This window comes from Ovis aries, chromosome X (assembly GCF_016772045.2).
Source record: "Ovis aries strain OAR_USU_Benz2616 breed Rambouillet chromosome X, ARS-UI_Ramb_v3.0, whole genome shotgun sequence".
NCBI classification, from domain to species: domain Eukaryota; kingdom Metazoa; phylum Chordata; class Mammalia; order Artiodactyla; family Bovidae; genus Ovis; species Ovis aries.
Window position 1 is genome coordinate 99,871,186 of NC_056080.1, and position 27,190 is coordinate 99,898,375.

At 39.5% G+C, this 27,190-nt stretch overlaps 1 protein-coding gene across 1 annotated transcript; it reads right to left on the bottom strand.

Moving 5' to 3' along the window:
• Positions 1-25,558: 25,558 nt before the first annotated feature.
• Positions 25,559-26,037, bottom strand: LOC114111390 (embryonic testis differentiation protein homolog B). The gene has a single exon (XM_027963182.3). It carries the CDS (start codon positions 25,947-25,949, stop codon positions 25,770-25,772), a length of 180 nt encoding a protein of 59 aa, XP_027818983.1. The 5' UTR covers positions 25,950-26,037; the 3' UTR covers positions 25,559-25,769.
• Positions 26,038-27,190: the final 1,153 nt, after the last annotated feature.

Consider the following 27,190-nt stretch of genomic DNA (forward strand, 5'->3'; position numbering starts at 1 on the left):
GTTCATCATCAGGCTTGACTAAAACAAGAACAGGAAAATTATGACTAGGAGTCTATGCAGGGTGTAAAGCATGATTATTAACTATAACACTAGATGATGGGCAGTTGGATAGTAATTTTGTCTTTGAATTTAAACCAGGCTGCTACTATTGGCTGCACTGCTCCAAGCTTTTTAATAAAGCCATTATACAACATATTTCAGTTTTCCTGCAAAATTATTTTACTTTTTTAAAAAGGTAGGATAATAGCACAATACAATAGCAAATAGAACTGCATTGACAAGCTACCACCTTCATGATCTCAATTTCTGGCTTAGAGAAACCTCAGGTCTTATCTAGAATATGTTTTTTCTTCACAGTCAATAAGATAATGGCACTTAAATATATTATAGTTCCCTCTCCTATTTAGCCAGGGGATTTTTATTGCTGTAATGCGTCCCACTTCTTAAGAGCTTTTGGGAAACAAAACTTTTAAAGGTGAGATTTTACCATACAGACTTTTGGGTGACATTGATAAGCATCTACAAAAGAGAAAATTACATTGATATACTGCCATTTGTTAGTGATTGAACTGGTCTAGTATCTGTGATTTCATTAAAATATATCTGATGGCACTTAAGCATTATTGTAAGATAAGAACATAAATGCATTCTAAATGAGTTGTTCATGAAATCTAGAGTCCTCTCCACTGTGCAGGGAGTCTTTCTTATAGGAAAATTACATTTCTTGTTCTTATATGGGTTGGTAGAGGAAAAAAACTTTCCTCTACTCTCTTATGTTCTGTAACTGGGACGTAGAAATTAGACTGATAAAAGCAAGATTAACAGGAGAAAATGCATGCAAACTTATTTTAATTATATGTGCACAAAGGTTTGACAGAAAGGAAGTGAAAAATCCAGGAAGCTGTTAGACTTGACAGCTTATATACCGTGGAAACAAAAGGAGATAAATTATGAAGAAGTGACTGGACAAAGGAAAGTTGGGGAGGGGTGTTGGGCTTCTAGGGGCAGTATATTGGAGGAAGGTAAATATATGGGAAATTATAAAGCTATTTAAATTATAAAGGGTATTTCAGTAAGGAGTTCTTTTCTGTGTGTGCAGTAAATTGGAGGAAGGTAAATATATGGGAAATTATAAAGATATTTAATTATAAAGGGTATTTCAGTAAGGAGTTCTTTTCTGTGTGTGCAGACTCATCTCAATGCCATGTTTCATGTCCAGTGATAAGGGTTGTTTTCCTCCTCCTAGTACTAGAGGAGAAGGGATACCTTTGAAAGGAAAAATTATGTCCTGCTTTAGGCACATAGGCGAAAGGCAAAGAGCTCTTCCTGTATTTGCTTTTTCTCAATTGCCTGAAACTCAAAATAATTCTTGGGATTCCCAAGTGGCTCAGTGGTAAAGAATCCACCTGCCAATGCAGGAGATGCAGGTTTTGGGAAGATCCCCTGGAGGAGGAAATGGCAACCCACTTCAGTATTCTTGCCTGGGAAATCCCATGGACAGAGTAGCCTGAAGGGCTACAGTTCATGGAGTTGCAAAGAATCGGGCACACTTGAGCGCACACACACACACAAAATAATTCTTATGCCAAAGTGGCATATTGGAGTGGCATGTTCTCATCCCCTTCAGGTTTGTAGAATTTTAAACCTGGAAAAGGCTTTGTAAACTCTCTAATGTAGTATATCTTAAACTTTTGTGAATCATTAATGACTTTGAGAATGCAGTGAAACCTATAAACCACCTCCCTAGAAACAATTTCAAATAAAATTTAGTGTATAATTACATATAATTACTCTCCTGAAACATGTCTATGGACACCTTATGAGTCTCAAAATGATTCTCAGAAAATGAGAATCAGTTTTCCCTCTCCTTGTCTAGTTAATGCTCCAGTGTCCTATGGGCTTAGTGGCAGCCAAAAAGAAAATGAGAGCCTGGGTGATTGCATGATTACTGTTTAATTCATTAACTTGCTTTCAATTAATTTTTAATTTTTTACTATAAAAATTCAAACATTCATAATTTTTAAAAGTTAAGTTTAATGAGCTTCCTGGATCTGTTCCCCAGATTCAATAATTGTCAACATTTGACCACCTTGTTTCATTTATCCCTCCCTTGATTTTTTTCTTTCTTTTTTGAAAATCAATTAAAAATTTTTAATTGAATAAATTTGACATGTATCATCATTCAAGTTTAAGATTCTATACATTTAGAACTTTTAATGTATGTGACTATATTTTATCACATTATACAACTATAGTACAATATTGTTGTCTGTATTCATTATACTGTGCATTAAATCTATATGGCTTATTTACTACCTGTTATAAGTTTGTACCCTTAAACACCATCACTCTTAACCCCCTTCCATTCCGTCATATCCACAGTTTTACTGTTTTCCACAAGTTTCACTCTTCTAGATTCTAGATTCTATATATAAGTGATACCATACCATAGCTGTCTTTCTCTCTCTGGCTTAATCTCACTTAGCATAATGTGCTCAAAGCCATCCATGCTGTCACAAATGGAAAGATAACTTCCTCTACCATGGTTGAATAATATTCCATTGTATATACATACCACATATTTTTTATCCATTCATCTGCTGATGAACATTTGGCTTCTTTTGACAAAGTATTTCACAACAAATCCAGGACATTATGTTATTTTACTCATGAACACTGCATTATGCATCACTTAGTCATAAGCATATGCCATATCCCAATTAATAGTGATTCCCTGGCCGATTAATAGAAATCACCTAATATCATTCAAGTCCCAAGTTTATATTCAAATTTCTCTTGTTTTGTTCAAATGAAGATCCAAATAACACCCACATAGTTACTTTGCTTTTTGCCTCTCTTTCATTCATTCAGTCATTTGCTCCTGACACCCCTTTTTATTGATTTGGTTTTAGAATGAGTTTTTTTTTCCTTCCAATTAAAAATGAATAAAAATTTTTAAAAAGGAATGAGATTTTTATTCTTAAAGAATCTCCCACATTCTGAGTTTGACCAGTTATTTCTTTATGCCATCATGTTATTTGTTCCTCTATTCCATGTTATCATAAAAGCTGGGAATTAGAGATAATATATATGTAAAATAGTGCAAAACATAAAAGAGGAGCAAGAGTCTGAGAATTAATTCTGTCACCTCATTGAGAGTGAGAAACATATTTTCTTATCAAAAAAAAAAAAAAGCTATGACCAACCTAGACAGCATATTAAAAGCAGAGACATTACTTTGCTGACAAAGGTCCATCTAGTCAAAGCTGTGGTTTTTCCAGTAGTCATATATGAATGTGACAGTTGGACCATAAAGAAAACTGAGCGCCAAAGAATTGATGCTCAAGTATTCTTGCCTGGAGAAATGCCATGGACAGAGGATCCTGGTGGGTTACAGTCTGTAGGGTCGCAAAAGAGTTGGGATATGACTGAAGGGACTGAGCACAGCACAGCACATTCTTTATTTGGGACGGAATAAGAATATCCCTTCCTATTCATTGGCACAAACAATTTCAACTTCTAGAGAATTTTGTGATTGTCTGGTACCCCAATATTGATCATAAAAAAACCAACTAACAAACAACAAAGCTACTCAAAAGGCTGAAGGCCCAGCACACAATTTAGGAGGGTGAAGTCAATTCTTAGTTCACATATAATGCTTGTAGGAAAAATGAATAGTCTGTGTAATTATCGTTAAGTTTGTAAACTTATCAAAACCCTAGTAACTATACAGTCAACCCTCTATCTGAGGAAGATAGATTCCAGGAGCCCTGTGGAGACCAAAATCCACCTTTATATAAAATAGTCTGTAATTGTGAATGCAGAACCTGCAGATACGGAGGGATACAGAGGGGCTGTTTTGCTTATTGTCCCTCTTCTTGAGTGTTACCTATTCATGTGCCCAACTTTTAGCCTCTTCTCTTCCTATTGCTCACACGCATTGATTCAGTCCACTGTTTTAATTTCCACTCTAGGGTCATACTGATGGTATTCATGTGCTTACAACTCAGAGCACTGTGCTTGGACCTTGGCAAGAGTTCAATACAGGCTTGTGGAATAAACTTCCAAATCTACTTTGTTAGCCCTGATTCTCTCCCAAGCTCCAAATCTACATTTTAGGGAGCTGATACAGGGCAGTGGCCAATGCGGTGAGCTATAAAATAAGACTGTGCTGTGTGTGCTAAGTCGCTTCAGTTGTGTCCAACTCTTTGAAACCCTATAGACAGTAGCCCACCAGGCTCCTTTGTCCATGGGATTGTCCCAGCAAGAATACTGGAGTGGGTTGCCATGCCTTCTTCCAGGAGATCTTCCCAACCCAGTGATCCAACCCGCATCTCTTATGTCTCCTGCATTCGCAGCCAGGTTCTTAAGATTGCTTAGGTATATATAAACTGACTCAGTACTAGCAAGTTGTGTGGCTCAGAGGAGGTTACTTAACTTTTCTAAGGCTCTTTTAAAAAAAAAATCCATAACAGAGCGCTGTGCTTAGTCGCTCAGTTGTGTCCGACTCCTTGTGACCCCATGGACCGTAGCCCACCAGGCTCCTCTGTTCGTGGAGATTCTCTAGGCAAGAATACTGGAATAGGTTGCCATGCCCTCCTCCAGGGGATCTTCCCAACCCAGGGATCAAACCCCGGTCTGCCACATTGCAGGCAGATTCTTTACCGTCTGAGCCACCAGGGAAGCCAAAGAATACTGGAGTGGGTAGCCTATCCCTTCTCTGAGAGATCTTCCCGACCTCGGAATCGAACCAGGGTTTCCTGAATTGTAGGTGGTTTCTTGACCCGCTGAAGTACCAGGGAAGATGGTGACAAAAGAAGCCTTGTAAAGCTATTGTAAGTTTTAAGCAATATAATGTATGTCAAGGGCTTAGCAAAGTGCCCAACACACAGTAAGCCCTCTATGAATAATACCTTTGTTTAACTGCTTGGTAGGTATTGCCTCACTGATGTCTCCCAAACACCTTAAATCTGTCCAAAGCTTACTCTGTTACTTTAAACTCAAAAACTGTTTCTCCTTCTCTGTGCCCTGCTGCTGCTGCTGCTGCTGCTGCTGCTGCTAAATCGCTTCAGTCGTGTCTGACTCTGTGCGACCCCATAGACGACAGCCCACCAGGCTCCCCCGTCCCTGGGATTCTCCAGGCAAGAACACTGCAGTGGGTTGCTATTTCCTTCTCCAATGCATGAAAGTGAAAAGTCAAAGTGAAGTCGCTCAGTCGTGTCTGACTCTTAGCGACCCCGTGGACTGCAGCCCACCAGGCTCCTCTGTCCATGGGGTTTTCCAGGCAAGAGTACTGGAGTGGGGTGCTATTGCCTTCTCCATCTCTCTGTGCCCTACTTCAGCTAAATAAATACCCACCATGTCAGCCACTGAGGCTAGTAATTGATTTCTGAGTCATTTTCCATTTCTAAATCCTCGAATCTAATGAATTGCTAACCTTTGTCCAAAAAATTGTTTTCATTAAATCTTAAAACTGAACTGTGTCCTGCTTCTTTTCACATCAGCCTAGTTGGGGTTCTCATCATCCTTCACCTGGACCACATTGATAGGCCTCTAACTGGGATATTGTATTTGGATTGCCTTGTAGCTTGCTAGCCCGTAATAGTTTCCCTTTACCTCTAATACATTCATCAAATTGTTGCCAATAATGTTCCTACTTAATATGAACAGTTTTAAATGACTCAGAAACTTTCAGTGGTTCCTTCCTGCCTAAAGAATCAAGTGCAGGTTTCTAAACACTCAGATTTTGACTCAACCCACAACTGATTCCCTGTACCTGGCACATTTTCCACAGTTCCAGTGGTCTAGTCATCATATTCTTTAGTTCATATTCTTCTGTTTCGATTTCTGAATTTTGTACCAATTCTTCAACCTTCTTCACTTTCCTGATTTTCTTAATAAACTTCTTTTGAATTAAGAGCTCTCTCTCCAGTGCTGTGTGTTTGTTAACATGATTTCCAACCCACTTGTTTTGATCTAAGAGAGAAGCTGTTTACATTAAGGAAGTGTGTCATCACTGATATCTGTGGTTGACTATAAGCACTGAGTAGTTCAGCTTTAGCATTGCTGGGAGTTTATCAATAAAAACACATGGAGGAGGGACTATGGCTGGGGACATTTAAGCTTTAAATACCAAGGCCTTCCTTGATAGCTCAGTTGGTAAAGAATCTGCTTGCAATGCAGGAGACCCCTGTTCAATTCCTGGGTAGGGAAGCTCCCCTGGTGAAGGGATAGGCCACCCACTTGAGTATTCTTGGGCTGCCCTTGTGGCTCAACTGGTAAAGAATCCGCCTGCAATGTGGGAGACCTGGGTTCAATCCCTGGGTTGGGAAAATCCCCTGGAGAAGGGAAAAACTACCCACTCCAGTATTCTGGCCTGGAGAATTCCATGGACTCTGTAGTCCATGGGGCCGCAAAAGTCATTTCACTTTCACCAAGAGGTGTGAACAGTTAACTTGAGGGTGTTCAGTCTGGGCAAGGTGACTCTTTGCTGATCTAAATAGTTCTCTGGAAACCTTGAGGAGATGGGGGAAGGGAAGGTCTCTGCTTGGAATGGCGAAAACCTTGCAGCGACCCCCTAGAAAGAGATCATCTTGCCAGCTACCATGGCAACTTCCCTCCCAGCTGCAGGAGGCAGGGGCAGCTGAATGTCAGTCCTTGGTTGCCTTAGCCTACTTGTAGAAAATCCAACTTGTAGAAAAAGGGTGCAACTCAACTAAATTTGGACTTTATTCCTTTCATCTCCCTGTTGCCTGGAACCATAGTGTGATTAATCTAATATTAGTTTGGAGTATATAATCTCTTCACTGGCTTATTAAGAGACTTTTTGGTCTATATTCTATTGGCTTGTGAAATTATTATAATCCCCACAGTGAACCTGTGTTAAATAAATTATTGACAAAGATAATTCAGTCCCTGAGAATAATTTACACTCAAATATGCAGGTTTCTGTGATATCCTTTAAAACTAGCTTAAAACACCTATTTGTCTATGTTTAATAATTATTTGTGTATATGTCTCTTCTAATAGATTAAGTTAATTGAAGACTTTACTTATCTTTATCAATCATAGGGCTTAACACAGGCTGATGGGTCAAAAGATGAATAAATAAATGTATGAATGTATTGTAGTGTATAAATTAAATTATGAATAATGGGAGTTTGAAATGCACTGTAAAATCTGTGACAGAAAATACATTTTTCAAAATCATGCAAAATGAAACCCAAAAGTAGTTAGTTAGTTAGCATTGACCCATTTATAATCTAAGTAAATTTATTGGGTCAAAAAAACAGAAACCAGAGTTCAAATGAGCTTTAATTAAGTGTGTGGGATAAAAGTGCACTCATTTTGTGTGGGATAATTCACATATTCCTATTACAGTGGTAAGAATCATGTAAAATGTCCTACTGCCTACAAGAGAATTATTTCAAGTTCTGTTATCTCTTGACTTTGAGCATTCGCTGTCTTCTGACCCCTCCTATTTCAGTCCTGTTCCATTTCTGGCAGTTTCTTCCTCTCTGTATAAGCCCCAAAATCCACAGCTCAAGTGATGGCCCACTTGACACTTTGACTTGTTTTTTTCCTTTAGATATATCCCCTTGCCTCCACACAGTGCAGCCATAATGACAACCAAATTGTGTCCAACCCAAATTTCCAGAGACCAAACTCTCCATGAACTTGGTACCTTGTCTTCCTAAGACTGATAGATTAGAAAAAGAACTGGAGCGCTACAAATCATAATATTTCAATCACCTTTTTAAAAATTGTGGTAAAAAACTCATAAATTTTGTCCTCTTAACCATTTTTAAATGTACAATTCACCAGTGTTAAGTAGATTCACACTGCTGTGCAATATCTCCAGAATTTTTACCTTGCAAAATTGAAACTCTATATTCATTGAACAATGCTGCATTTGTCCCTTCCCCCAGCCCACGGTAACCACCATTCTACTTTCTGTTCCTATGAATATGGCTACTTTAAATACTCCATATAAGTGGAATCATCATATAGTATTTTCTTTTTTTCAACTGGTTTATTCATTTAGCATATTGTCCTCACGTTTTATCCATGTTGCAGCATGCGACTGGATTTCCTTCCTTTTTAAAGGCTGAGTAATATTCCACTATGTGATATATGACATTTTGTTTTATCCATTCATCCACTGATGGACATTTGGGTGGCTTCCTCTCCTTGGCTATTGTGAATAATGCTGCTGTGAACATGGGTGTGCAAATATCTTGTTGAGACCCTGTTTTCAGTTGTTTGGATTATACCCAGAAGTGGGATTGCTGAATCATTTGGTAGCTCTGATTTTCATTTTTTGAAGATTCAATCATGTTTTTAGAAAGAAAGATGATGCTTTTCAATAACTTATAAACCATTTAGTTTTGCTTTTGACTCCATTGTTACAAGAGAAAAATCAATTCAGTTCAATTGCTCAGTCATGTCCAGCTCCTTGCGACCCCATGGACTACAGCATCCCAGGCTTCCCTGTCCATCACCAACTCCTGGAGCCTACTCAAACTCATGTCCATTGCATATAGCCTCAATTTAAAGGGAAGAGTGTACTTAAAAATGACTAGTATTTTAAAAAAATACTTTTTCCCATCTCATCTGCAGACATTCTTCTGTGCAGACTAAACAATCTTAAGAGAACAAAGGAATAAAACTGTTTCTTGTCCCATAAATCAGCAATAGATCAGGATGAGTATGCTGATCTATTAAAAAACCAGTTTATCTCTATAAAAAAAAAAACAGTTTATCTCTTAACAATAACAATATACACACCGTGTACCCTCTACTTGCAGAAATTGATATATTTGTGAGTGTTTTCAGTTTTACTCTGGGAAGTGAGAGAGTGGATCTTGCAATGTGCTGGAACTAGTAGACACTAGTTTTTGAGAGTATATCACTTCACAATGGCCAGGAACTGATTGTATATTTAGTGACATGATGTTGGTGGGTTGAAATTGACCAAAGTGAAAGTATTTATACGATGAAAATTGGCAAACTTACAAATCAGGGCCTTCATGTATATATATATTGAGAGCCAGTTGGCAACTATTTACCAGCATACCAATGAGTAAGTACTAAGGCACTTTCAGTTCACTGTCTCAGAGATTAGTAAAAAGATTTTTTAAAGATTCTTATGCAAAAAAAAGAGATTTTTATGCAAAATAGATGTGAGTAAAAAAAGAACCTTGATTAAAATTGCATTAAATGAAACAAATGACCTGAAAGAGAGTAAAGCTAGTTTCCTTATTATAAATAGAAGTTTCCATTTGGTTGCTTTTTTTGAAACAAATAAAATAGAAAATATTTAATTTATAGTACTTAAGAAATATATGACAAAACTTTAAAAGGCCATTTTTTCCATAAAACTGGATCGAATATTTGATCTGATAGTATAAACCTATACATGTAAAAATTGACTTAGATATCCAAAAATCAACTACTGCAACAAAAGTAAGTTTATAGATACATTTTTAAGCTGCTTACTCTTGTTAAAGTTCCCTTTGGAGCATACAGTCAGTCTTCTGGTATGACTGGATTATATTCTGAAATAATTATAACTTTATGGTTCTGTCACTAATGAGGGGCCTGTTGGGGCTGGTATCTTGGAATTTTTTAAGCTGGAATGCCGCATTTATAAAGATTACAGTTCCAGCATTTTATTGACAAATGGAATTTGATTTTATAGAAGCCTTCCTTTTTTTTTAGGGTGGGATCAATTTGGTGAGTCTTATCAGTCCTTCAGACAATAGGCAAGTATGAATCCAGAAGATACTGCAGACAAGATTTTGTGTTGTTTAGTAATATAAATTGGTGTATTTAAAAATAGATTATACCTCGGCAGAGTCACACATAGACAAAATTCGTCCTATGCCTGAGATCATTGTTGAGTTTGAAAGATGTCCATAAATATTCTGAACAGTTTTCAGCAAATTGGTGAGCATAAGAGGTCTGATCTTACCTTGACTTGTCACTAAAGGAAAACCTGTGGCTAGAAATTAGACTGCATTGATCCCAGGTAACCTGGGCTGAACAAGACCATCACAATAGACAGCACTGGACTATAGAATTGGACTATAGGAGCCCTTTGTGGTGTAATTTAAATTGAGAATAGGCCAAACATTGGCCAAATGCTGTGTATTGTGAATGGTCTTTTTTAGGCCATAGCATCCAGAGTCCATTCCGTGGAGATGGGCATGGGGTTCCCTCTACGGAAAATGAATGTATTAGCTCCATCATCCAGAGGCAGAAAAGGAGTTGTTTTCAGGGGGGAAAAATTCCTTCTTTTTCTGTGGCGAAATGTTCTGGGTTCTGGGGTGTGGTGATGTGGCATGCCAGTGCTCCCCACCTCAAGGCTGAACTGGGCTGCTTGAACCGGGCTGGTGGTCAGTGAGCAGCCATGTCTGGGAGTGAATATAAGCCGTTTTCTTCATGGGGGTCTTCCCTAAGCCACTATCAAGGTCTTGCTCCCTGAAATGTGTGCTGTGAGAAACTCAACAGAGCAGCGACTTGTCCCACAACTTGGAATTAGAGGATGAGTGACCATCCACAGTGGAGGAATGACAGCTGTTCGCAGGAGATCAGGCACCTCTCTGCCTTATCAACAGCACCAGAGGCCTGGGGACAATAGAAGTCCAGGCAAGCCACGAAGCAGCATGTTCCAGAGCACAGGTGAGCAGGTCCCACTCTCAATGCTCAGAAATACTTAATGGAAACACTCTTAAAAAATATACTTCTGTATTTATTTTGTATTTTGGCTGTGCTGGGTCTTCCTTGCCATGCTTTGGCTTCCCTAGCTGCCTGCAAACAGGCTTCTCTTGTTGAGGCCCACAGGTTCTACAGTGTGGGCTCAGTAGTTAGGATCTGTAGCATGTGGAATGTTCCCAGACCAGGGATTGAACCCATGCCCCTGAATTGGCAGGCAGATTCTTAACCACTACACCACTTTGGAAATTCCAGTGATAACTCTTTGAGTGGGCTGAACTCCAGCAAATAAGGGTGAGTAAGTAATTATGCCTTGGTGATATGGGTGTGCAAAGAAGAGTAATTTTATTAATATTTTGTAGGCATTGGCTATTGAGGAACGTGACACAGTTACATTATTGAGTATATAACTTTGTCTTAAGGTCCTCAATTTTACCCTATGACTTATGGGACTTAGATTTACCAAAGTAATATATAAAATACTATTTTCTATAGAGAGTTATTGTCAGGGACTAATTTAGCTACCAAAAAAAAAGTCTGGCTTTCTGCTGTGACCAACAGTTAGATATTTGCTTGTAAAAGTTTCCCTTTTTATGGACAAAAGCAAGAATCTACTTTGATGTGTTAAAAGTTCTCTTTGTCACACCTGTATTTGACTACAAGTCATGCTGCTGTGGGACCTGACTTACTTTCATTGATGTTGAAGGTCTGCTAAGCAAAACAACTGCATGCTGTTAGGGGAAACACACTGAATGAAACCACCCACCCTGGCCAGGTACCACAGTCACCATTTGCATGAGTTGTTTTATGACAGGAGGTCCTGGTAAGGAACACAGAACTAATAAGCCCCCACCAACAGGGAGCGTTCAGGAAAGGTCAAAAGTGACACCATGTGTCCAACTACCTCCCAGAATCCTTCTCACTGGCATCCATCTTGGCTGAACTAGGCGTGCACCACCAGGAAGGACTCTGAGTCAGAATGATTGGCTAAAGACAACCCAAAAACTAATCCAATCATCATAAAACCTGAGACTGAAAGTCATGTGGCAGAGCAGCTCTGGGTTCCCTTACCCTAGTGCTCTCTGCCTGGGTGCCCCTTCCCAATAAAATCTCTTGCTTTGTCAGCACATGTATCTCCTCTGACAATTCATTTCTGAGTGTTAGACAAGAGCCCACTTTCAGGCCCTGGAAGGGGTTCCCCTTCCTGCAACAATACCATATTCTTGATATTGAAACAACAGATGTAGATACAGACAGGAAAGATGCTTTTTCTGCTTCTGATATAGTAATAATGCAGAAGAGAAAATTGGTTTTCTTTAATGTAGCCCCAAATGCTGTGTAACAAAGCAATATCAAATTAAATACTGACACTAGTTGGATGACTTCTTGCTGAGTTATAAATTGCTATTTAACCATGGATAATCATAACTTTCATAAAATCTAAAGTATTTATTTATAACTTGTCAATTTTTATTAAAAACATTTATTAAATATTTACAATGTTTCTTTGATAAAACTGGCTCATGGGAAATGGCACATCCTCCTTAAAACTGCTTTTTGTTTAATTTGGTTATTTGGCTTTTAGTTTATCAATAGATAGAGTCACTGACTACGATGAACTGACAGCTATGGGGCCAGAAATAAATTATTACTGTTTTCTACGCATAACCCTCAGCTTGAATTATTAAAGCTAAAATCATCATAATAACAACATTAAAAAACAAATAATGTAACTTTCACTTTTATTTTTACCCTTGGTGTATTGTCTGGAAAGAAATGGTCTTTAAACACTTGAAAACTATAGTCTAGGCAAACAAAGATGAAAGGTCACTTTCCTGTCCCCCAGGCAAAAGTGCAAGCAGTTTCAGGCATCCTACTTGTCTTATGCTTCTTCTTCCCAACACCATGGCTAAAATGAACTATAGATGAGCTTTAACAAATCATAAATGTAGTGGAAGAACAGCTGCCAAAGGCAGGACACTGTATTAGCATATTTTAATGTCTGCTTTCATTCACAAACAGTTTAAGAGAAAGCGAAGCAAGATGCATCAGAGATCCCACAAGCTAAGTGATTGCCATCTCAGTAAAGAAAATAATAGATGTCAGTTCAGTTCAGTCACTCAGTCCTGTCTGACTCTTTGCGACCCCATGAACCGCAGCACACCAGGCCTCCCTGTCCATCACCAACTCCTGGAGTTCATCCAAACTCATGTCCCTCGAGTCGGTGATGCCATCCAACCATCTCATCCTCTGTCGTCCCCCTCTCCTCCTGCCCACAATCCCTCCCAGCACCAGAGTCTTTTCCAATGAGTCAACTCTTCGCATGAGGTGGCCAAAGTACTGGAGTTTCAGCTTCAACACCAGTCCTTCCAAAGAACACCCAGGACTGATCTTTAGAATGGACTGGTTGGATCTCCTTGCAGTCCAAGGGACTCTCAAGAGTCTTCTCCAACTCCACAGTTCAAAAGCATCAATTCTTTGGTGCTCAGCTTTCTTCACAGTCCAACTCTCACATCCATACATGACCACTGGAAAAACCATAGCCTTGACTAGACGGACCTTTGTCAGCAAAGTAATGTCTCTGCTTTTGAATATGCTATCTTGGTTGGTCATAACTTTCCTTCCAAGGAGTAAGCATCTTTTAATTTCATGGCTGCAATCACCATCTGCAGTGATTTTGGAGCCCCCAAAATAAAGTCTGACACTGTTTCCACTGTTTCCCCATCTATCTGCCATGAAGTGATGGGATCAGATGCCATGATCTTCGTTTTCTGAATGTTGAGCTTTAAGCCAACTTTTTCACTCTCCTCTTTCACTTTCATCAAGAGGCTTTTTAGTTCCTCTTCACTTTCTGCCATAAGGGTGGTGTCATCTGCATATCTGAGGTTATTGATATTTCTCCCAGCAATCTTGATTCCAGTTTGTGCTTCTTCCAGCCCAGCGTTTCTCATGATGTACTCTGCATAGAAGTTAAGTAAGCAGGGTGACAATACAGCCTTGACGTACTCCTTTTCCTATTTGGGACCAGTCCGTTGTTCCATGTCCAGTTCTAACTGTTGCTTCCTGACCTGCATATAGGTTTCTCAAGAGGCAGGTCAAGTGGTCTGGTATTCCCATCTCTTTCAGAATTTTCCACAGTTTATTGTGATCCACACAGTCAAAGGCTTTGGCATAGTCAATAAAGCAGAAATAGATGTCAGCTAGGTGCAAAGGTCTCCATGACAACAGTGAATTTAGGTCCCCACCAACACCATTTGTACAGCACAAAAGATCCATCCCACTAGCCTGTCTAGCAAATCCCACCTTTCTAATCTTCATTTCTTTGCCCTGAATTTGTATCTTAATCCTCAGTTACCTGTATCTTACTATTTAAACATCCTGGAAAATGGCAAAATAATTTAAAAACTGAATTTAAGGCACTGTTTCCTTGGTATTCACAAGGGAGAGATAGATTCAGGATTGTGTATAGTTCATATTTAAAGACAATTTAGTTTTATTTCAAAGATGGACAGTTCTTTAACAAACATGAGTTTATTCAAATTGTTCCATTTTTTGAAATGAGGTTACAGTTCAACAGAAGTAAAAAACGTGGTAAAACCAAACCAAGAAAAGACTCACAGAAGAGAGAATGTTTGGATGTTGATTTAAAGTTAACTTTTATATACTGATGTCTACCCACACCCACATCTAGCATCTGGAGATACTCTTCTGGGTATTCTTTTTAGCCAAAACTTTCTTTTTATCCAAGACTTTCACAGTCATACATTCAGCAAAATATTTTAAACATATTTTAATGAATTATGTACCAAGTGGATTCTGGGTTCATGTCTTATAGCCAGATGATCTGAGGTAAGATATATAAGGCCAGCTTCTTCTTTTTTTCCTAACACTATTATTTTTTAAAATAATTTGATTTATTTATTTTTGGCTGTGCTGGGTCTTTGCTGCTAAACAGTTGCCGTGCATGGGCCTCTTGTTGTGGTGACTTCTCTCATTGGGGAGCACAGGCTCTAGGGTGTGCAGGCTTCAGTAGCTGTGGCACACAGGCTTAGCCGTCCCATGGCATGTGGGGGTCTCCCTAGACCAGAGATTGAACCTGTGTCCCCTGCATTGGCAGGCAGATTCTTTACCACTGAGCCACCAGGGAAGCCTGAGGCAAGATATTTTAAACAGAGATAACATACATGCTCCAATGAAATTAGGTTGCTGTGAGAATTAATAAATGATGCTGTAAAATTATTTTTTAATTCTATAGCAGTATACAAATATAAATTGTTAGGGTGATATTTGATGTTGTTCAAAGGAAACAATGGAGAAGGAAATGGCAACCCACTCCAGTATTCTTGCCTGGAGAATCCCATGGACAGAGGAGCCTGCCAGGCTATAGTCCATGGGGTCACAAAGAGTTGGACACAACTGAGTGACTGACAACAACAGAAGGAAACAGTAATAGTGTTGAATTGTAGAGACTTGTATTTACTATCATTAGCTCAAATAAGAACTGAACGAAGTGACTTAAAAATTGGGTTTTTAGTATAAAATAAAACAAAATGACTTTTTAAAATTGGAATGCACGTAAGAATTAAAGATTTTAAAATTAAAAAAAATAAATAAATAAAATAAAATAAAATAAAATTGGATTTTGACTATAAAATGAGCTTAATCTAAAAATATTTGAACAGTATATACTTTTATAAAGTAAAGGGTAGTTTTTGTTTGTTTGTTTGGTTGGTTGGTTGTTGTTTTTTCGGATTCCCCTGGTCCGAACTAGTTCTAAGCTGCTAGGCAGTGGACGAGGCGAGGCGCCATGCGGTACTGCGGCCCCGGGAGCGCAACCGGCTGGGGAGCACCGGCGCACTCGCCGCCGAGGGCCGCAAGGGGCTAAAGGGTAGTTTTTATTCCACAAAATTCCAACCACTGTACCACTGTCCTTTTAATATAGTTGTTCATCCTAAATCATTTTCCTTTAGGTCGTGGTTGATTTTGTTTTGCAGGCTGGGTTCGCGGGTGCCTGTGTTTTCTGTGTCAGTGCATGTTTGAGATTTCCTGTTGCCTGCAAAACAGAAGAATGCCCATTGTATGTAACTCCATTCTTTGTCACCTAGGATGAGGTGTGCATGGTGCCTCCAGAAACACAACTCACCTTGCAGTCTCTGAGATTGTGTCCTCTGGAGTTGTACAACTCAAGACCCTGCTTAGAAAGCTTTACAATTTCTGTGTCACGTATTTCCTTTCTCCTAATTTTGAGAAAAGTCACTGATATGCCTTCTGTGATGGGTTTAATTTTGCCCCCCCCCAATTCATGTGTTGAAATCCAAACCCCCAGTACCTTAGACTGTGACCTTATTTGGAAATAAGGTTGTTTCAGGTGTAATTAATTAAAATGAGGTCATTCTAGACTAAGGTGGCTCTAATCTGATATGACTTGGTGTCCTTATAAAAGGGGTGACTTTGGATACATATATGTACAAATGGAGAGTACCATGTGGAGATCAGAGTGATGCAACAGAAGCTAAGTGCAATGGTTAATTTTATGTATCAAATTTTTCTGAACTACGGGGTACCCGGCTATTTGGTCAAACGTTATTCTGGGTGTGTCTGTGAAGGTGTTTTTTGGATGAGATTAACATTTAAATTTGGTAGATTTAGTAATGCAGGTTGCCGTTCATAATCCAAGTGGCCATAATCTAATCAGTGGTTGGCTTGAATAGAACAAAACCATTGACCCTCCTATGAGTAAGAGGGAATTACTCATAAAAGAAAAAAAGAGAGACAGAGAACCCCTTCTGTCCTGATTGCGCTGAGACATTGATCTTTTCTGACCTTCAGATTTGGACTGAATCATCAGCTGTTCTTGACTCTCCAGCCTGAGCCTACTGACTTTCAGACTGTAAAATTAGACCATCAGCTCTCCTACTTTCTCAGGCCTTTGGACTCAGAGTCTACAGCTTGCTGACTGCAGGTCTTGGGACTGCTCAGCCTCCATAATCACACGAACTAATTCTTTATAATAAATCTGTTTGTCTATCTGTTATTATCCATCCACCCATCGTATTGGTTCCATTTCTCTGGAGAATCCTATAACACTAAGGAATACCAAAGATTGACAAACGATTAGAAGCTAGAAGAAAGGCCTGGAATACATTCTACCTCACAGCCCTCAAAAGGAACCAAAATTGCCAACCCCTTTATCTCCAAATTATAGTCTCCAGACTATGTGACAATATATTTCTGTTTAATCTACTGAGTTTGTGGTAAATTAGTATGCCTTTTGACACTAAAAATTACAGAAAAGAATTTTAAAACCAGCCTGATATTTTCCCCTTGTAAAAATGACATTTTCAGTTGAGAATTGTGGTAGAAGTTACAACAACCCATAGGTTAGTGCTTTGTTCTCTCCTTTTCTTATCTGTTGCCTTCTTCTAGTTTTTATTTCTTTGTGGGTTTTTTTTTCTCTGTTCTATTCTATATCCTGGTATCAGACCTTTTTTCTTCTGCACCATCCACTCTGATTCCTGATGTTTCTAATAATGTTTCACTTCAGCAATGGCTTTATTTTTCCTATTTTCACAAGAATTTTGTCTGCTCATTGTTGTCAATTTCTCCCTTTTAATTTCATTTTTTCCATGAGTTGAAATTTCTTACTAGTATTAAAGATTATGACTAACTTCTTCTTGTACTATTTGGGAATAACTCTTTTTTCTAGGATTATACTTTCTCTGCTTTTTGAATACATTACTCATTTACATCTGTTTCTTTTTTTTTCAATAGTGTCAACCTATCGTTTCATATTTAAACTTTTCTGCTCACTCATTGTTTAATCACTAAGTCATGTCTGGGAGTTCCCAAGCAAGAATATTGGAGTGGGTTGCCATTTCTTTTTTCAGGGTTTCGTATTAAAAAGCAGAGACATTACTTTGCTAACAAAGTTCCATAGAGTCAAAGTCAAAATATATATATATTTTTTTTTCCAGTAGTCATGTATGGATATGACAGTTGAACCATAAAGAAGGCTGAGCACCAAACAACTGATGCCTTCAAAATGTGGTGTTGGAGAAGACTCTTGAGAGTACCTTGGATTGCAAGGAAATCAGTCAATCCTAAAGGAAATCAACCCTGAATATTCATTGGAAGAACTGATGCTGAAGCTGAAGCTCCAATATTCTGGCCACCTGATGCAAAGGGCCAAATCATTGGAAAAGACCCTGATGCTGGAAAGATTGAAGGCAGGAAGAGAAGGGGAGGACAGAGGACAAGATGGTTGAGTGGCATCACCGACTCAATGGACATGAGTTTGAGCAAACTCTGGGAGATGGTGAAGGACAGGGAAGCCTGGTGTGCTGCAGTCCATGGGGTCGCAGAGTCAGACGTGACCGAGCGACTGAACAACAATGAACCAGGAAGAAGACCGTCACCTGACCATGCTGGCATCATGATCTTGGATGTCCAACCTCTAAAAGTGTTAAAAATAAATTCAGTTGTTTATAAGCTTTCCAATGTGTGATATTTTATCATAGCAGCCTGAATGGAGTAAGACAGTCACCAAGCAGACAAAGGAACTCTATCATTGGCCTCCTGCTCATGAACCATCACACTTACCATTTTAAGCCATTCCCAGTTCCCCAGACACCTTATGGTCTCTTTTCTGTCTTGACCTTAATCACTTTGCATGAGCTGTTCTTGTCAGTACTAATCATTACCTACACTCTATGGTAATGATTAATTTAAACATGTGTACTCGAGCAGCAGTAAATACCAAGATTCAAAAACAATTACTACTAACAAGCTGTACTGCGGGGGGCGCTCCGCAGAAAGAGAGAGGCAGTGGAACTTCCCTCAGCAAAGCCAAGGGGTCCTGAGGAGAGGTGAGCCTGCTGTCCGCCAACCCAGCCCCTCGGTGAGCCAGAGACAATCAGACACAACTGGGGTTCCGGCTAAGCAGTTCCGCTTTATTGCCACAAACTCTTGGTTTATATAGGCAAGCAAGGGGGTTCCTCGAGGGACCTCCCATAGTTGCACCAATCACGTTAAAGGTCAAATTATAATATGCCATAGTTACACCAAGTCAAGTCATCATGCGCTTCATTGTAACAGGAGTCATGGTGATCACGCACTGTCCACGTGCACGGAAATCAAGAGGGCCAATCAAAAGTTTTAACAAACAACTTAGGCCACGCCCTCATCTCTTCCGCCAGGCGCCATCTCAGCTCTAAACCACAAAGCTAGCCCTTCTTTTTTCAAGGTTTCCCATTTAGGGCCCCACACTGTACCTTAGGGCAAGATACTATACCTATTTAAACACTTTTTCCTGCTGTAATACAGAGTAGGTAACAGGACTGAACTCATAGCTTAGCTATAAGAATCTAATGAGGTAATTCATGTAAAGACTTTAAAGAGCTTGGAAATGAAATTAATTTCTTCCAATTTAATACAAGGATCCTGATCCTATCTCTGTTTTCAGTAGTGTATAACCTAATGCAGTGGGAGCTGTTTTGTCACAGCAGTGGATTCTTTAGAACAACAAATAAACACATAATTGAATCGCCATTCTTCTTTCTTCCTGCACAACATTGTGAAGAATATTTAGCATTAGTCAAATAACAAGAGAAATCTATTTTGTTCTTTTAAAATAATAGACTAGATATAAATTGTAAAACATCATTATTCTAAATTTGGCTATTTCAGAGGAGCCTGGTGGGCTACAGTCCATGGGGTTGTGAAGAGTTGGACACAAGTGAGCCACTAACACTAAGCTAAATATGGTAGAGACAAAGATAAAAGTGACAGAGACAAAGAGAGACTAAGATGCACTTTGTTGGGAAGATAAAATCAGTGTCAGAAATAGGCTGGAAGAGAATGAAGTCCATTATATCAACCCATTATCACACTAATAAAAATCATGAAGCTGTTAATAGTAAGCAACAGCACAGCAACCTAAATGCCTAACTAAAAAGAAAAGCCAGAATATCTGGATAGTAGATTTAAACTATATTTGTCAAACAATGTTACAAACAAATAAGAAAGCATGTTTATTGAAAATGACATGACTCTCTGATGCCACTTCATTTCTATGGTAACAGCAGAGGAGAAACATAGTAAAACAACAACAACAAAACATATGTGACTCCACAGCCTCTTGTGCTCATCGGAGCAAACATAGAAAAAAAAAAAAAAAAAACTTTTCTAGCCAAAAAGCTTGATCATTAAAAATTATGATATAAAGTATTATCATATACACGATGGGTTTAATATGAAATAAGTAATTCCATTCAGAAGAATTGTATCATCCTGACATGAAAACATATTGAAAGAAAAAAATTAAAAGTTTTATTAACAAAATGTAATGATTTAGACCACTACACTGGCTGCATTATTTTTGTGTTTCTAGCCACCAGGCAGTGAATCTCCACTAGACAAAAGCAGAAGAAAGTGAATAAAGGAAATATCTTGACAGAAATTGTGTGTGGCTACTTTATCAGAGGGGCTTCCCTGGGGACTCAGATGGTAAAGAATCAGCCTGCAGTGCAGGAGACTGGGTTCCATCGCTGGATCACGAAGATCTAAATAGAATGGCAATCCACTCCAACATTCTTGCCCGGAGAATTCTATGGAGCTTGGCAGGCCACAGTCCGTGGGGGCTCAAAGAGTCAGACATGACTGAGTGACTAACACTTTCACTTCATCATAAGATGTGGTATTTTTTGTGAGTTTTGAGAATTACTGTTGTATATTCGTTAGATATGATTTCAAACCCACTTGTTTTGATCTAAGAATGAAGCTGTTTTGCTCTGAGTGAAGTTGTTCATATTGAGGAAGCTGTGTCAGGATGTTAGCATTGGTATCTGTGGCTGTCATAGAAGTAGTGTTAGTCACTCAGTCATGTCCCACTCTTTGCGACCAGGCTCTTCAGTCCATGAAATTCTCAAGCATACATTAATTCCGCTATTGACTGGCACTGCTGGGTGCTTATCCATAAGAACACAAGGAGGAGCGACTATGACTGGAGAACATTTAAGCTTTAAATACCAAGAGACGTGAACAGTATCTCCAGAGCATTCGGTCTGGGCAAGGCAGCTCTTGGCGGATCTAAGAGCTTTGCGGATCTGAAGACTTTGTGTTGAGGGGTGGGTAAGAGTGGGGTAGGGGTGAGGATGAGCTCCCACCTGGATGAAATGATTCTTTGCCTGCCTGCAGCATCCTAAGGAGATCGCTTGGCTGCCAATATAGGTGTCTTCCTTTCCTAGCAACGTGCCCTGTCCTCCAGCATAGCTTCTACCTTCCTTAGCAACGTGGTCTAGCAACATTTTGCCCTGGCAGATGGGCATCTGCTTGTGGTCGACTAAGCCCACTCTGGAAGGCCTGCTGTAGAAAGGTGCAGCTCAACTAAATTTGGACTTTATTCATCTCCCTCTTGTCCGGAACCATAGTGTCATTACTCCAGTATTGATTTGAACTCTTTCTTTATTGGCTTTTTAAGAGACATTATCCTGTATGCTATCGGATTGTGAAATTACTCATCTCCCGCAGTGAACCTGTGTTACATAAATTGTCAAAGACAATCTCAGTCTCTGAGCATAATTTGCTACCTAGAAACAAAACAAAACAATTACGTTTTCCCCAAGCATACATGTTCTCAACAAAAATGACAATGTTTTTCAAAGATGACTTTCATTTCAAAGGTACATATTTCAGAGACTAGTTTTACTGTTTTAATGAAAAATTAAATCTGTAGCAAAAATAAATATTTTGGTTCTTAATTATATAACCATGTTTTAAAAAATGTATTCAATGGTTTTTCCATACTCTATCTTAACATTTTCATTTGATTAGTTCTATAAACTCTAAGGGTCTCCCTGTGGCTCAGTGGTAAAGAATCTGTCTGCATGCAGGAGCCACAGGAGACACAGATTCCATCCCTGGGTGGGCAAGATCCCCTGGAGGAAAAAGTGGCAACCCGCTCCAGTATTCTTGCCTGGAGAATTCAATGGACAGAGGAGCCTGGAGGAAGGGCTACAGTCCATAGGATTGCAAAGAGTCAGACACGACTGAAGTGACTTAGCAGCAGGCGCAGCGGCAGCATAAAATCTAAAGCTAATGTATTAAATCACAATGATCAATATAAAGGTATACAGCTGAAATTTTGTTAAAAAATTATTATTTACTCTATATAATTTGTCAAAACACCATACACATGTTAAGAGCACATAAGTAGAGGTCTAAAAATATATTTTAATGAATCAATGAATATATGTTGACTCAGTAAAAGATTGTGTGATCTGGAAAGTATTTAATCATATGGAAACATGGTCACAATATATTTCTGAATTTTAATTCTGGTTAATTCTTGAGCATGGATGCAATTATAGAACATTCGTTTTTTTTACATTTTTCACTGTTTAAAATTTCCATTGAAATAAAATGATTTTAAAATATGAGATATAATTGTCAAGCTATTAAAAACTACAAAATATAAAATTCAAACTGTAAAAATATTTGTAAAATGTAATGTGTCAAGATGAAACTAGCCAGAGACACAAAGAGAGTGGCTGCCAAGCATATCTGCTTTGCTGAAATCTCATTGCTTGAATGAGTCCTATTATTAATAGGTAGACTGGCAAACCAAATTTTGGCGAGAGGCTATAAAGGACTAGGGAAATTCTGAGGATGTAGAGTGGCCTGGGAGAGGGTTGGGGGAACCTGTGAGAGAGAGGACGCTAATACTGAGGTAATAAATCTAACAGTAGTTAGGTGAAATTTGGGAAACTAGAGGTTTATTTTTAGCAAGTTTAACTGTGTGATATGTGATATAATCTCTTATCTTCACAAAACTTTAGTAAATATCTCTGTGTCTCTTCCAAGTTTAATTGAAAAATTACCCATGTTGTCATACATTGTCATACATGGCCACATGTAAATTTACAAAGTACAGAAAGAATCTATCAAAGGCAATACAAAATGAGTTCTATAATTTAATATTCATGTGAATGATTGACTCTGAGGAATGACAATTTATTAAATAAATGATTTCATTAAACACTTTTATTCATTTATTAAATAAAACTTAAATACTCAGTAGTCATGTGGATATTCTATGACCATATATTCAGCTATAGTTTTAGCTAATTTGAATATAAATAGTAACATAGTATTTAAGAGTACTGATTTTAGGTGAAGCTCTGCTTGGGTTTGAAATCCGTTTTTGCAAAATATGGGCTTCTCTCATGGCTCAGTTGGTAAAGAATCTGCCTGCAATGCAGGAGACCCTGGTTCAATTCCTGAGTCAGGAAGATCCCCTGGAGAAGGGATAGGCTACCCACTGCAGTAGTGTGTTTTATCTTAGGCAAATTGTTGAAGTTATTTGAATTATAGCTTCTTTAGCTGAAAGACTAGCTAAGAGTACCTACTCCACAGCATTATTGAAAGGAATATACAGTACCCATGAAGTGTTTGGCACAGTTCAGTTCAGTTCAGTCGCTCAGTCGTGTCCGACTCTTTACGACCCCATGAATCGCAGCACGCCAGGCCTCCCTGTTCATCACCATCTCCCGGAGTTCACTCATGCCATCCAGCCATCTCATCCTCGGTCGTTCCCTTCTCCTCCTGCCGCCCCCTTCTCCTCCTGCCGCCAATCCCTCCCAGCATCAGAGTCACAGGACCTGAGAAATCAATAAATCTTAATTATAATGTAAGCTCCCAACCCAGGAGTTGAACCGGGTCTCCTGCATTGCAGGCGGATTCTTTATCAACTGAGGTATCAGGGAAGTTCTTTCAATGAGGGCAGGAATATTATATCTTTTGATCATTGTTGTGTGGCTGGCACACAGAATTGTCAAGAACTATTTGTTGAATGAATTGATGAGTATTGTTATTATCAGTAATTATTTCAATAATTACTGATATATTTAAGTAATTATTTCAACTTAAATATATCTGGAAACAGTATTGTTATTATCAGTAGTTATTTTAATAATTAAGGTACCAACTTAAATATAATATATCTGGAAATATATGTATACAGGGAATATATGATATTGAAGGACCTTTTGTCCCCGCTGTGCTCTCTTTCCCCAGTTCCTGCCCCTCTCCATCTGGGCTGAGAGCCTCTCCTTCTCATTTAAGTTCTCCATGGGGGAGTCAGGGTAGCAGGGTGAACCAGCCCTAAGTACTCCCTGGTCGGCGGATCGTTAACCATCCATTTTTGGGTCTTTGGGTTACAAAACTGACAGCTGGCCACTAAGGTTATAATTTAGCTTCCAGGCAGGACTATGGCCAAATTTATCTCACCTTTCAGTGATAAGGTGGCTATGTTGGGCAAAGTGTTCCTCCATGTGAACAAACCAACAGTAGATGCTGCCTGTGGAAAAAGTGGAGGATTGTTTATTCTGTTTGTCCACACAGATAAATCCTATTCCCTTCTCTCCACTGCTCTGTGCCCCAGAAGGCTGACATCCATAGACTGCTGTTACCATGGTTTTCTCTCTCTCTGGCTAGCAGATACGTTGGCCAAGGAGAGGCAGCATGCAGAAATTAAGGAGACAGTATGTCTCTCTGTGGCACTGTATGAAGCACTCTCCAATTAGCCTAGTCCCTGAGCCTCACCTGCATCCTGATCCTCTGTTAAAGCTGCATATAGCCTCTGCAAACATCTCATGGTAGAAACTCCTTTAGGAGGATCCCAGCCATATCTGTGTGTGTGTGTGTATCTCTGTCTCTCTCTCTGACTCTCTCTCTTTCTGCCAACCTTTTTGAATTTCATATTTTCCTACCCTTTTCTTTTTTTGAACTTCGTATTTGTGATTCTGACTTCTGGAGAAACAAATCAAGCCCTCCAAGTGGACATCTTGAGAGCTCATGCTCCTAGTACATAAGGGATATTTGCCTCTTTTAAATTCAGCACATCTCTGAACCTCTGTGAGGAGGGCCTCTCTGGGCTTGAAGTCCCCTAGACTCTTATGTGAGTCCATATCCTGCCCCTCCGTGGGTGAGAAGTCGGAGGTCACATGAGTACATGTGGTGCCCTTGTCAGCCGTCAGTCCTCCATGGATGGTCAGACCACCCTTGGGAGATGTGCAGTATGGATACCAATCGTTCTGGGGAGTCTGTCAAGTCCAACAAGGGCAAGAGTCCAGCCGAACATCTCACTGGTCAGCAGGCTTTCCCACACCCCAACAGCTCCTGCCTCTCAGCTCCCACTTAGCTTAGCTCCCACTCTAAATGTCCAATTTCCCAATCTCCCATTTCCAATGTACCCCAGTGGGCATCATGGTTTTCCCAGCACATCTCTTGAGGAGCTATCTTCGCTGGCATCACTTCAGTCCAATGGATTCTGTTCACCCAGCTGTGGCCTGAACAGGTGTACTTCACATGGTGCAGATAAGGGATCGGAGGATTCCACTTCTTTGGGGACAATGACAAGTAGTACCATTGGAAAGCTCTGAATATGTGTTCCCATTTTTAAATGCCTTGTGTTGTAATTTTTTTATAGTAAATAGAGCCAACAAAGACGATTTGATGCTGCAGAATATTTAAATGATATTCTCATGAACATCAACATTTTAAAAAGACTGTCTTAAATGCCACCCCCCCCCCGACCTTATGGCCTGTTCTTAAACAGTGTCTTCTCACCAGGATAAGCAAACAGGTTTTAGAATGCAACACAGTGAGTGTCTTTCCAAAAGGCCTAGGGGACAGGAGTCTTGGGTCCTTGAGTGACTTAGAACTATATAATGTCTCTTGATTTTTTTTTTGAATTAAAGGTGAAAGAAATCGGACATGCAGTGTGATCTCACCATCTCTGCTATGTCTGAGAGCCTCTGCATAGACTGTTAGGATGAACAGAATCCCCCCTCCAGTGTAACCCAGGAAAACTGTATCAGCATTAACACATATTGAGTCAAAAGGGGTGAAAATTCAGCTTTTATTTTAACAGCTGAAACAAAGGAGTGTGTTATTCCACATTTTTTTTTGCCTTTTTTCCCCTAAAATTATGGGCATGCATAAGCAAGTAGATATTATGACTTTTGGGCAATAGCCAACTCTACCCTGGGTGTGGCTTATGTCAGCATCCACACCCACCTGGACAAATCCACGTCACTTCTGTTCCTCCCCAGTTGCCTATCAAGTAAAAAGATCAGCACATTTTGGGAGACCCTGCGGGATTTTGGGTGTTTTTCTTCCTTCTTGTTAGTTAATGTAGGTGTGTTAGGATTGACTTCAGAGCTTCCTTTATCCATGAATGGTTGATGCCACAGAGAGTCTTCAGCAAGAGAGCACAACCGAGAAGGCCTGAAAAAGATGATGAAATACACTGAATCCAGTGGACCCAGGGGCTTCTTCCCTTCACAATCTCACACACACACACACACACACACACACACACACACGTTACCGGCAGTGCTCATAAGAGATTGCTTTGTGGTCTCGTCTAACTTGTCCAAAGTTACACAGAGCTGGGATTGGAACTAATCAAGCCTGTTTCTAGAACGTGTGCTCCACATCACTTCTCTATAAAGCAAATGACAGTCTCATACCATCCCCAACTTGTAGGGATGGAGTTTATCAGGTGGACTAGTATGGTGATGGTAAAAAAACAATGTTACTTTGCTTTGGTATGTCTGGATAGCTTATCACCCAGACCACTCAGGTTTCTCTGGAAGGAGAGTCCTGAAGAGACTGCAAGAAGTTAGCAGGAGTATTCTCTCTCTCTCCCTGTCTTATCCCTTGTTGTGAGAGCCTGGTTGGTCAGACCCAGAAGTCATGATGACTCACAATGCCCCAAAGAACTTTCTGACTTTGGTGCCATGGATACCACCAGCTAGGTTATCTCTGGTGTGAGGCTGAGCACTGCGTGACTGAGAGGTGCTAGAGAAAGGGGAAAATACTACCCATATTTGGGTACCATCTTCATATCTGTTCCCTGGAAGGATACTCAGTTCTCTTGGCCTCAGAGATCTTCCCTGGCTCATTCAAAATCTCTCCCATGAAATGTTTCCTGTGTTAGGAGTTAAAATATCCATTGCATATCCATAGGTCTTCTGGGCAGTATTCAGCAGTTTTGGCCTCAAGTGCCAAACAGGAACTTGGCCTCAGGTAGAATTTTCTGCTTCTTTCTCGATCTCTAGATACAGCCTTGGCCACAACTCTGGAATGCACTATTCACGTCATAAGCGGGGTGTCTAATTGTAGAAAATTTGACTATGAGTAGCCATACTTCTCATGCCATATGACCTTGCAAGTCTTTGATACAGAACAACCATATTGCTGACGTTGGTGAGTGATCCGAAGTAAAGTAACATTGTTTTTTACCATCACCATACTAGTCCACCTGATAAACTCCAACCCTACAAGTTGGGGATGGTATGAGACTGTCATTTGCTTTATAGAGAAGTGATGTGGAGCACAGGTTCTAGAAACAGGCTTAGTTAGTTCCAGTCCCAGCTTTAGTGTCATGACGTGGGTTCTCACAGGCTGCAAG